Source organism: Schistocerca americana, chromosome 8, assembly GCF_021461395.2.
Source record: "Schistocerca americana isolate TAMUIC-IGC-003095 chromosome 8, iqSchAmer2.1, whole genome shotgun sequence".
Classification (NCBI taxonomy): Eukaryota; Metazoa; Arthropoda; class Insecta; order Orthoptera; family Acrididae; genus Schistocerca; species Schistocerca americana.
Genome location: NC_060126.1, coordinates 135,452,541 through 135,465,053, shown reverse-complemented (window position 1 = coordinate 135,465,053; position 12,513 = coordinate 135,452,541). Strand labels below are relative to the sequence as shown.

At 42.2% G+C, this 12,513-nt stretch overlaps 1 protein-coding gene across 1 annotated transcript in view; it reads left to right on the top strand.

Moving 5' to 3' along the window:
• LOC124545626 overlaps nt 1-12,513 on the top strand; it is a 258,100-nt gene that overhangs the window by 191,195 nt on the left and 54,392 nt on the right. The window contains exon 9 of the mRNA XM_047124573.1: nt 11,972-12,088. Within this exon, the coding sequence (XP_046980529.1) occupies nt 11,972-12,088 (117 nt within the window). The remainder of the gene's footprint in view (nt 1-11,971; nt 12,089-12,513) is intronic.

Below are 12,513 nucleotides of genomic sequence, written 5' to 3'. Positions count from 1 at the left end.
ATTGGATATGGATATCTGGTTCTTAAATGTATCTTTTAATATATGTGTACAGGGTATCCCTGGAGGAATGGTCAGTATTCAGGGATATAACAGGTACGATCATTCGAAGGAAGAAAATCCAGCAAACATGGGTTCCAAAATGCATGCCTTAACAGTTATGAGTATCTTCGATACTGTGAAACAAATCTGTCGTCCAAACTCTATGCTTTCCATATTTTGGGAGGGAGTAGTATGAACTGCAAAAAGAAAAGATTGTATAGTAAACAAGAGCTCTAAAATGCATACCTTCAGAACTACGTTCAGTAGTAGAGATGTGTTTCACTGTGGCGAAGATGAAAAAGTTTTCTTAGCTCTCGAGGCACACATTTTAGAGCCTGTGTTTACTGGACATTTTTACTTCGAATGATCGTTCCTGTCATATCCCTGATTATTGACGATTCCTCCTGGGACACATTATATATTTGCGGTCGAAGTACGAGTGTCTTAAAATCTTGAGCAGTGGTGTAACTTGTGAAGTAATTGCGTAGTAAGGGTTGGTCTATCATGTGGCGTAACAGAAGCAGTCTTGTACAGGTTGCTTGAGGTTTTCCAGCTTGAGTGGGGTTGCTTAATATAGTGGATGTGCATCAATTAGCAGTGGTGGCCGTTGCTCATCACGGTTACTTTTGTCCGCATCTCGTGGCTAGTGTTGCTGCCTCTGGATCATAGGGTCCGGAGTTAGATTCCCGGTCGTGTTGGAGATTTCCTCTGCCCACAGACTGGGTGTTTGTGTTGTCCTCATCATTACATCATCATCATCATCATCATTTGTGACAGTGGCTAGATTGGACTGTGTAAAAATTGGACTGTGTAAAAAATTGGTACTTTATATGGGGCTGATGACCGCGCAGTTGAGCACCCAACATACCAACCAGTTACTGTTTGTGTTTTAAAAATCATGCTGTGACGGGAAATGATGAAGGGATTTTATGTCTGAAACTGTCATGTGTCAGGTTCTCTTCCCGTTCCTTTCGTCTATAGGGAGCGGGAACAATGGTTGCTTAAAAGCGTCTGTGTGTGCAGTATGTACGAGGTGCATTCAAGTTCTAAGGCCTCCGATTTTTTTTCTCCGGACTGGAAAGAAATAGAAACATGCTCATTGTTTTAAAATGAGGCCACATTCATTGTCAATACCTCCCAGAGATGGCAGCACCATATGGCAGATGGAATTTTACCGCCAGCGGCGAGAATGAGAACTGTTTTAAATACTTAAAATGGCGACGTTTTCCTTACTTGAACAGCGTGCAATCATTCGTTTTCTGAATCTGCGTGGTGTAAAACCAATTGAAATTCATCGACAGTTGAAGGAGACATATGGTGATGGAGTTACGGATGTGTCGAAAGTGCGTTCGTGGGTGCGACAGTTTAATGAAAGCAGAACATCGTGTGACAACAAACCGAAACAACCTCAGGCTCGCACAAGCCAGTCTGACGACATGATCGAGAAAGTGGAGAGAATTGTTTTGGGGGATCGCCGAATGACTGTTGAAGAGATTGCCTCCAGAGTTGGCATTTCTGTGGGTTCTGTGCACACAATCCTGCATGACGACCTGAAAATGCGAAAAGTGTCATCTAGGTGGGTGCCACGAATGCTGACGGACGACCACATGGCTGCCCGTGTGGCATGTTGCCAAGCAATGTTGACGCACAACAACAGCATGAATGGGACTTTCTTTTCGTCGGTTGTGACAATGGATGAGAGGTGGATGCCATTTTTCAATCCAGAAACAAAGCGCCAGTCAGCTCAATGGAAGCAGACAGATTCACTGCCACCAAAAAAATTTCGGGTAACCGCCAGTGCTGAAAAAATGATGGTGTCCATGTTCTGGGACAGCGAGGGTGTAATCCTTACCCATTGCGTTCCAAAGGGCACTACGGTAACAGGTACATCCTACGAAAATGTTTTGAAGAACAAATTCCTTCCTGCACTGCAACAAAAACGTCTGGGAAGGGCTGCGCGTGTGCTGTTTCACCAAGACAACGCACTCGCACATCGAGCTAGCGTTACGCAACAGTTTCTTCGTGATAACAGCTTTGAAGTGATTCCTCATGCTCCCTACTCACCTGACCTGGCTCCTAGTGACTTTTGGCTTTTTCCAACAATGAAAGACACTCTCCATGGCCGCATATTCACCAGCCGTGCTGCTATTGCCTCAGCGATTTTCCAGTGGTCAAAACAGACTCCTAAAGAAGCCTTCGCCGCTGCCATGGAATTACGGCGTCAGCGTTGTGAAAAATGTGTACGTTTGCAGGGCGATTACGTCGAGAAGTAACGCCAGTTTCATCGATTTCGGGTGAGTAGTTGATTAGAAAAAAAATCGGAGGTCTTAGAACTTGAATGCACCTCGTATTTTTGTCTTGTCTTCGCTTTCCCTACGGGAGCGACACAGAGGGATTCCTCACTTGTTACTAACTCTTGGAACTTTGTAAGCAAGTTTTCGAGGAAGAGTTGGCGTCCACCTGATAGTGCCTGCAAGTTGAAAATTTTTAGCATTTCCATTACGATATCGCGAGGGTTAAACAAACTTGTGACCAATCATGCTGCCCTTCTTTGTATATAAAATATTTGATCAGACGAACATCAGAAATAGAGGGATATACTTATAGAACAAAAAAATCCACTTCAGTTGGCAGTAATTTCTTAATTTACTGCACGACCGGATTCGATGCTTAAAGCTTCATCTTCAGGTACCACCAACAGCGAACAAGATGAGGTGCTGGACCGTACAGGTGCTATTGGGTTGACATACAAAATGAAGATAAGTCCTGAAATGTGATGTACTTAATATAAGTATGTAAATGTAAATGTATATGTAGGGTAGTCGGGCCAGTCAGTGATGGGTGCTCACGCCCATGTCAGACAAGTGCATGGGACTGGAACAAAGACGCTGCCATTGAGGGAGGGATCTGAGTATAAGTATATAGGTAGCTGAACTCACAACCAACGTGCCAGAGTACATCAGAATAAACAGACATAAGTTAAAAATACAACTAAAGCAAGGGGTGCGGATGATAAATGAAAATATTCCTAAAAAAATTGAGCCGTAAGATAACGAGTGGTGAGTTGTGGGAGCAGAAAGATGCCAACTGTTAAGATCGATGCTCATGTATAGACACATCTTACAGAGTTAAAACAAAATCTTAGTGTAAGAAGGTTTGTTAGGCTTAATATGATATACGCAATATGAATATCAGTATACACATACAGGATCTCCAGGAAAGAGGTTCCAATGTTTACAGAGGATGTAGTTTGCATCAAGTGAAAACAAAAATTTCTTATCGTCATTGATCCTAAACCTTACACCGTCGGAGTAAAGGCCTGCATCTGTACAAGGAGCATATCTTGCACACCCAAGTACTTTGGCACAAAATACATTAGGAAACAAAGTACATACTAGACTTTCATGCAGCAAAACGTGTCTGCATTGGTATCAAGCACGCACCCAACACAAGAACACGTAAATTATTCCACAGCATACTACGGTATGTAGTGTATTAGTCAAGCACGTTATTTTCATGTGGTGTACCCGTAGTGTTCATATGGCGCGTTATCTGTTGTGACACAGCAACACATTACTGTAATTTGTCTTCGTGTCGGGCACTGTGTGTACAGTTCCCAACCGAAGACCATATTTAGCACGGGAGATGGCAGATACGGTCTTCTGCCATGGGCAAACAGACGAAAGCAGCCTACAGGCATGTAACCTGTGTGTTGCCAAATATCCATGACGCTGTACACCATTTGTAAAGATGTTTAAACGTAAGTCATTGGTGAAATGCCTTTTTTATGTACGCTGAATATCCTTTGTTAGCTCTATTTGCACTGGCGGCTCGCGAGTATACATTCCGGGTATTTACAAATTTTTAAATTCAGAAAAATTTGAGTGTGTGAAGTTAATAGCATCTGTTGTGTAACAATTTTGCTTATCAATAAGTTTATACAACTGCAGCCACTGCCAATAATAATGACAGTAATAATAATGATAAAAATAATAATAAGACGCCTAACTTATCTGACTAAAGAAAGAACTGTTTTTGTGGAATGTTGTTGTTTTCTACACAATTAAATAAGTTTAGGGCAATACCGAAATAATGAGTAAGATTTCACAACTCTCCACTTCGCATTTCTGCGTAAGTGGGAATTCCCGTGTTTTTCCATATTTTCGGGCAGATGTACAAGATCCCCAACAGTGGTATCAGTTCACGAATGTACTTCTGGGCTGAAAATCAGATATTCTTACGCTGCAGCCTTATAAAAACTTGGGCCAACAGTACACTTCCGTGGAAAGTGTTCGCTTGTAGTCACGCTTATTTGATTTCTTAATCAAAGGATGGGTTCTCGGAAGCCCTAGTTCCTTTGCGGCTAACTTTTCCTTGTAATTTACTTTGCTGAGTGAAAATCTCTTTCTGAGAACAGAAGTGTGTTCTGATGTGAAACTTCCTGGCAGATTAAAGTTGTATGGCGAACCGAGACTCGAACTCGGGACCTTTGCAAGTGCTCTATCGACTGAACTACCCAAGCACTACGCACGACCCGTCTCCACGGCTTTACTTTTCTGTTAACATTTAAAATAGATTCAACATAGTTCATGTTTATATTGCACACAAACGCCGATTCTCGCACAGTAAATAACCACTCTAAACACAACGTCCCATCTGTGGAAGTGATTAAACTAAAGAAGTCTTCCTACACGATCACTTGTCTAGAATACAAATGAGGCGCTGAAATCCGTAAGGGTCTAACGCACACTGTGGTCGACCTCACTTTTAAATGCGTACCAGAGAAACGAGCTTTTTGTGAATTTTCATGTATACAATGTGGGCCGACACCACATACAAACCTGACTTACCGTAAGGTCAACAGATTTCAGAAATATCAATAAATGCTACAAGCCCACAATCGACCGCGATGTGCTTTAGGCGCTTATGATTCTCACAAGGGAAACGCCCTATCGCACTCCCCCTCCCCCCCCCCCCCCCCTGAGATTTTGTGGTAAAAGGACCCAGTGGACAGCCCGTCAAAACCTGTACACAGTTCAAGCATGAAAAAGAAGCGAAATAAAAATAGTAAACGGTCCAAGATTAACAAGTGCAACATCGAGCGACAACAGACACGGCATAGTGGTCACGGTGTTGGACTGAAAAGTGGGCGAGATATGTTCAAAGTTCCTTCGTGCCAATCTTTTTTTTCCAGTGTTCGCTGCATTCAAATTTCTGTTTGTGTCGTGGTGTAATGTCTGTTTGCAATAGCGAGGTGTAAGAAAGGGACATATAATGAAAGCTGATTCTGCACAACTACTCTATTAACAGCCGAAAGGAATTGGCTTTCAAATGAGAACCGCAAAAGTTTGATGACAAGGTGACAAGTCAACTGAAACACGTCTGGTGTGTCATACACAGCATAAAAATGGTTGAAACGGCTCTAATCACTGTGGGACTTAACATCTGAGGTCATCAGAACCCTTGCCTTAGAACTACTTAAAACTAAGGACATCACACACATCCATGCCTGAGGCAGGATTTGAACCTGCGACCGTAGCAGCCGCTTGGTTCCTGACTGAAGCGCCTAGAACCGCTCGGCCACCGCGGCCGGCCTACACAGTACAGTGACAGTACGTGTGTCATATGATAGACGTAGATTGCAAGTGCTACTCTGAGATGAAGAGGTTGGGACAGGTGAGGAATTCGTGGCGGCCCACATCAAACCAGTCAGAAGACTGATGACTTAAAACAGAAAAAAAAAATGCGCCAACGACTAGCCATCCGTTGTCAACAGCGCTGGTTGAGGAATGGAACGCAGCATGACAATAATTAGTTACCTGCTTTGTGGCCAGCATGGCAGCAGTTGCAAAGCACGTATTCCTGTCCTTGGTGATCAGACACCCTATTTAGAACCATATCCCGACAATTTTCGCAAGTAGTGCATAGTACCGAACCGTTTATTTTAGGCTTCATCGCAGCAAAAGTAAGTTTCAAAAGCAAAGTCACTTTTTATAAGTTTGTATCGTTGGCCATTATGGTTTTTGTAACTCCTTAACACAACCGATAGTGAAAACTACATACTTTTCTCTGAAAAGTTAGCTTTTGCCCTGAACTAAAATGGTTCAAATGGCTCTGAGCACTATGGGACTTAACATCTGAGGTCATCAGCCCTCTAGAACTTAGTACTACCTAAACCTAACTAACCTAAGGACATCACACACATCCATACCCGAGGCATGATTCGAACCTGCGACCGTAGCAGTCGTGCGGTTCCGGACTGAACGCCTAGAACCGCTTGGCCACCCTGGCCGGCTTGCCCTAAACTATGTGTCGTCGTAGAATGAAGTAATTTTGGAAGTAAATTGATTAGTATATTTGCATATTGTCTGGAAAATGGGCACTGAATAGAATAAGTGGTAGATAAAAAATAAATTACAATGTCATACTTGCTAAACTTTTATCACCTGAGCAACGAATATTTAGTGAATTACAAACTGTTTTCCTTTAATTAACTTTTGGCCAGTAAAGGAGAGAAAGATAGTAAAATGATTGATGTTTAAAGTTCGTTAGAAGTCGATAACTGCTCTCATTATGTAACTCTAGATATCTATCTCTGCATGAGTGTAGCCCGTGTAATTTGCACTCCGCTTTAATAATGGATAGTTCTCACGTATGTAAGTACTTATGTCGTCATATCTTCAGAACTTTCTGTCGGATGATGGTAGAGTCTTGCATATACATTATGTGGTATACGTGACAATGTCTGCAAAATGTGTGACGAATAGAGTCTGTAACAAAGAAGCATTAAATTCAGTTTTCATGCCTAATGCTGCGGTTTTAGTGCATGAACAACGAAAATGTAGCAAGCGATAAACTTTTTCCGTTCTTAATCATGTGGGGGGGGGGGAGGAGGGGGAGGGGGGGGGGGACCGAGAAAATATTTCGAAAAGATTTTTTGCAATTATTTGTAAAATATGTTTACAGTTGCTATGTCCCCTGCAGTCACGATAATTTGCGCGATTTGAGTTTCACTGTCTCAATACACACGGGGTGATCCATTGATGATATTATCAACATTCAGGAATGATGGAGAAGGGTAAATGTGTCAATTTCAGGTAAGGGACATTAGTCCGGAAACGACCGAGTGTAAAATTAAAAGTGAAACTCTACACAAGTTCCGCCATAGCCCCGCGCAGTGCTCAAGCCAATGGTGCCAACTTCTGCCCCCTAATTACGACGTATAGACTTCCCGCTAAATACTCCTCAACACCGTACATAATTTCCCCATTTGGCGAACTAGTAACTGCGCACGTAACTTGATGTCAGAGAGATCGAGAGTTGTAAGTTTACGGTACAGCAATAATGAATTCCATCACCTGCACAAGTTTCACAAGCAGCTAGATTTATAACGGTTGTTCAAAATGCTGTCCCCCAACATCAGTACAGGTACGGCATCGGCGCACAAAGTTTTGTCATACCACTTCTAATATTCCTGATGTCGTCTGAACAGTGTCCCAGGCAGCGAGAAATGTTGCAGGAGATCCTCTTCAGGTTCGACAGCCGTCTCGTACACAATAATTTTCACATGGCCCCACAAAGTTAAATTAAGTTGGGTGATATCAGCTGACCTTGCTGGTCACGAAACAGGATCTCTGCTGCCTATTCACCTCTCAGAGAATGTCTGATCCAAGTGTTCAGGGACCCTCAGCTCACAGTCATATGGGGCTTCATTATACTGGAACCTCATCTGCTGACGAAAAACAAGTGGGGCATGTTTCATAAAACTGACAGGTATGCTCTTGATGATTACTGTATGCACTGCTGCGTTTAAGTGAAGAGGAAGAAGGAATGGGCCTAGTACGTAATCATTGACTATGCCTGATCACTCTTTGATAATCTGCATTGATAGGTTTTCACAACTGCAGTGTTGGGACTCTCATCGGCATAAACGTCACTGTTGTGACTATTTAGCATTCCATCTCTGGTGAACCGAGGTTTCATCAATGAAAAGTACATACACATGATGGCGAGTATCGACTGTAAGGTGCTGCAAGAAACTTTGGCTGAACACGACGCGAGGTGCTAAGTCGGCAGGAATCAAAGGATGCACTTCCTTTCGATGGCAGGTGGGTAGCCGCATTTCCCGTAATACTCGTCACACAGTACGCTGCGAGACATTAATTTCACGTGTAGCTGATCGAATGCTGATTGCAGATGTCTCATACGCTCGATCAAGCACTGAAACTTGTAAATCGGATATCTGTCTAGTTCGTCGCCCTCCTCAGTCGTTGTACTGTGGTAACAACTGTCCTATGGATTAATCTTTGAAACGGTCTTGGAAACATGGCGTGGACCGGGTGTCTACTACGGGGATACTTGGCCCTGTACAAACTTTCCGCTTCTCTGCTGCTTTACTTTGTTTCCCCGCGCTCGAAAACGGCTACAAGTTACGTCATCATGTACAATTCAATTTGGTTAGGGGCTGATCGCCGTTAGTACTTAAACTTGTAGACACAGACTGCAGTCTACTACAGTACAGACATTTTACACTAGGATTGCTCATGTCAGTACACAGTATGCCATCTACAGTGGCTTAGCTAAGTTATTATCCCAACCTGTACACCGAAGTGTTCCTAGGAATTGCCTCCCATGCAACCTAACCTTTAACAGTACTGGTACGTGTATTCCACTGTCAGCGATATCAGAAAGATTTACTCTTATAACATCCGACGTAGTCGCGTCAAGACCATGTTCCCTTACTTCAAATTGATACATTTAGCCTTCTCCATCAACCGTGAAAATCTGTAACATTATCACTGAATCACTTTGTGTACAGAGATTGTAACTTTCATACTCTAGTTAACGTATTAAACCCTCGACATAGGGTTATATCAGTTAATGATTAGATCATGAGAGCATTTTTAATTTTTAAATTCGGTCAATAATTACATGAAATGCTGAATATAACATTTTTGTTTCGCTTTGGATTAGTTACACAGGAAACCAGCAACTGCAATTAGGTGATCGGGTAGCTATTGTGGGAGTAAGGGAAGGTAGGGGATCGCTTTAAGATTGGCGGTTGGCGCTGAAACAACCGATTTTTGTTTATACCGGTTCTCCTTGTCCAGTTTAACCTGAGTGTTAAAACTGCTCAAAATAACCGGTTTCCGAAATAACCGATTTTTTTCTATTATTTCAGCAGTAAACCTAGAGATCGAATAAAGATTGAGAAATACTAAGAGTCTGTGACAATTTTGTACCATACGTTTCAATATACATGAACTCAAAATCTCAAATAAAATACATAAATAAAAAAAATTTGTCAATCCACCGTTTTCTGTTTTCCTCGAAAAGTAACGATGGCTTCAGTACTACATAATACTCACCAGTATTCTGCTACAGCTTCCAATTTTTTAAATCTCTGTTCTAAAATTATAAGAATAGTGGTCCTAAAGGGTAAAAACCGAGGTTAGAGATCTCTATTTTTCGTCTTGTATGTTCCCAAGAGCTATAAACATATAAAGGAATGGTATGCAGACAAAGGCAGAAGATAAGCTATTTTCTATTCTTATTGCAACCTACGAATGAATTGTTAAGTTTTTATTTTATTGCTGTTGTCATAACTTCAGTTCTCTTGTGTTATTTCAAGCTTTTGTGTAAAATTTCCAGCATACTTTTTCTTTAATTATTTCAAACGAAAAACCTGTGTTTTAGTGAACATACAGGGTGGTCGGAAATTCCCAACACAGACTTCTAGGACTTGTAGAGGGGAGTGAGTACATCGTATTTTGAATAGGAACCCATGTCCGGAAACGTCATCCAGCGAGGCTACAGAGCATCAAAGTTATAGTCGCGGGCATCTGTAAATGTACGTATACACGGGGTGATTCTGTTATGATGTTACAGACTTTCTAGGATGGTGGAGAACGATAAATTGTTTAATTTGAAGTAAGGATACCTGTACCAGAAACGAACGAGTCGAAAGTTATAAATGAAGACAGTTCTGATACCTCTGACAGTTGAATACATGCACCGGTTTTTGTGTTGAGAAGTGTGTAGGGTTGGTAACTTTCAGTGGTTGTAGTGTGGACAAAAACGAGACAAAATGTCCATAAACTTGGGCTCTAAATTGCATACCTGAGGAGCTATGACCATTCGTTCATCTTCGCTAATGTGAAACACATCTCCTCTACTGAGCAAGTGTTCATAGCTGTTAAGGTATGGACTTTAGAACCCACGATTACTGGACATTTTTTCTCGTTTTTGTCCACACTATCACCACTGAAAGTTACCAGCCCTACACTCTTCGCAACACAAGAACCGGTACATGTATTAAACTATCAGAGGTATCAAAACGGTTTTCGTTTATAGCTTTCGACTCGTTCGTTTCAGGTACAGTGATCCTTACTTCAAATTAATACATTTATCGTTCTCCATCGTCCTAGGAAGTCTGTAACATCATAACGGAATCACCCCGTGTGTACGTACATTTACCGACGCCCGCGACTATAACATTGACGCTGTATAGTCTCGTTGGATGACGTTTCCGGAAATGGGTTCCTATTCAAAATACGATGTACTTACTCCCCTCTACAAGTCCTAGAAGTCTGTGTCGGGAATTTCCGACCACCCTGTATATATTTTTACTTTTTACGGGAATCTCAGTACAGCTGATTTTTTGCTGACAAAATAAAACGTGCTCTTTCAAAAGTTCAGATGAATGAGTTAGATAATGAGCAAAATACAACACTCACCAGAAACAGTTACATAATAAATTAAAATTAAAATTTCAGTACTAAATTAATGTATTGGCAGATATTTATTCCCCAAACTGTTTACAGATATCGTCCTGCAATTTGTTGATCTGTGAGCGGACTCCTTTAATCAGAAACTATGTTATTCAAAGACGATACGAACCTTTCAGAAGCCACAGAACTTCCTACAAAACTTGCTGTTCTTTTTTTTTAAAAAATAACAGTTTTATTTAGTAACCGAAAATTTTAATACTACTGGCGTTGTCAATTGATATATCAGTAAAAAAATAAAAATACTTGTTATAACTGAGACCAAATACAGAAAAATACTGGTTATTCAGAACTGAAATACAGGTTTTTGGACAATATGGTTGTGGAGATGAAGCAGCGATTAGTATGATTAATCAGTTATTCAAAAACAGTCTTAATCGCATTTGTTAATGTTATACCGCCAACCGGTTTCAACCCGATGTAGGGGTCATCTTCTGGGCGTTTACACTGTGAAATTATAGATATCCGTCAGAAAGACTCCATTATACAACAGCTAAAATTACGTAAATTTAAAATACGTTACGCATTGGTCGACTGCTGGTGGTGTCACTCCTGCCTACATAACGGCAGGAAACTATGCGAGAGTAACTCTTCGTATGAGCTTAAACAGCGTGCTGAGATCACGTGAATAGACGGCAACACCCCCAGCGGCGATCAACGGCACGCAATTTAATCCCATACGAAGAGTTACTCTCGCATAGTTTCCTGCCGTTATGTAGACAGGAATGCCACCACCAGCAGTCGACCAATGGGTAATATATTTGAAATTTACGTAATTTTAGGTGTTGTATAATGGGGTCTTTTTGACGGATATCTATAATTTCACAGTGTAAACGCCCAGAAGATGACCCCTACGTCGGGTTGAAACCAGTTGACGGTATAATAATAATAAATGCGATTAAGATTGTTTTTGAACAATTGAAATGCCAGTATCAGTTTTAATGGGTCGGTTTTTCCCATCCCAAGACTGCTCCCGTGACGTCCATCCTCACTGATTGTTCCACTGTATAATTACGCCTGATTACAGAATGTCTTGTGGCCCTCAGAAGCTTGAACCCTATCGTTTCGGAGGGCGCCCGCACAGCTTAGCTGCCGTGCATATGCAGCGGGCACTGACTGTACGCCGGGCGCTGGTGTTGTTGCAGGTACCGGGACAGAGACCGCGAGGGCTACTACAGCGACCGCAACGAGCTGCTGCGAGAGCGGGAGCGAGAGAGGGAGCGCGACCGAGACGCCGGCTACCTCAGCGACCACAACTCCAGGTACGAGGGGGGTACCCACCCACAGCCACCCGCACATCCACCACTCCGTCCCCAACCTGTCCCTGGGCGGCCCGCGTCTGCTCTCAGCTCTTCACTGCTTCGGCGCTACCAGCCGTATGCAGCCAAGTATTAGTCTTCTCTGGGCAAGCACGCACTTAACATTTACCGTCGAGGTTGCCAGCTACAATACGAGATGTGTTCAAAAATTAACAGGAAATTTTGTAACTTCGCGAATTGTAGTTAGTGTGATTCGCACGATTTTTTCTTTGTTGTGTTGGTCAGCAAGTTCAACCACACATGACGTCTCGCCATCAGTGCTATGTGACCAGCACCATAACGTCACAGTGGAGGCAGGTGCTGTCAGCCGTCCCCCAGGCTTGGTGTTAGGTCCTGTACTCTTTTAATTGTATGTCAATGATGTGTCC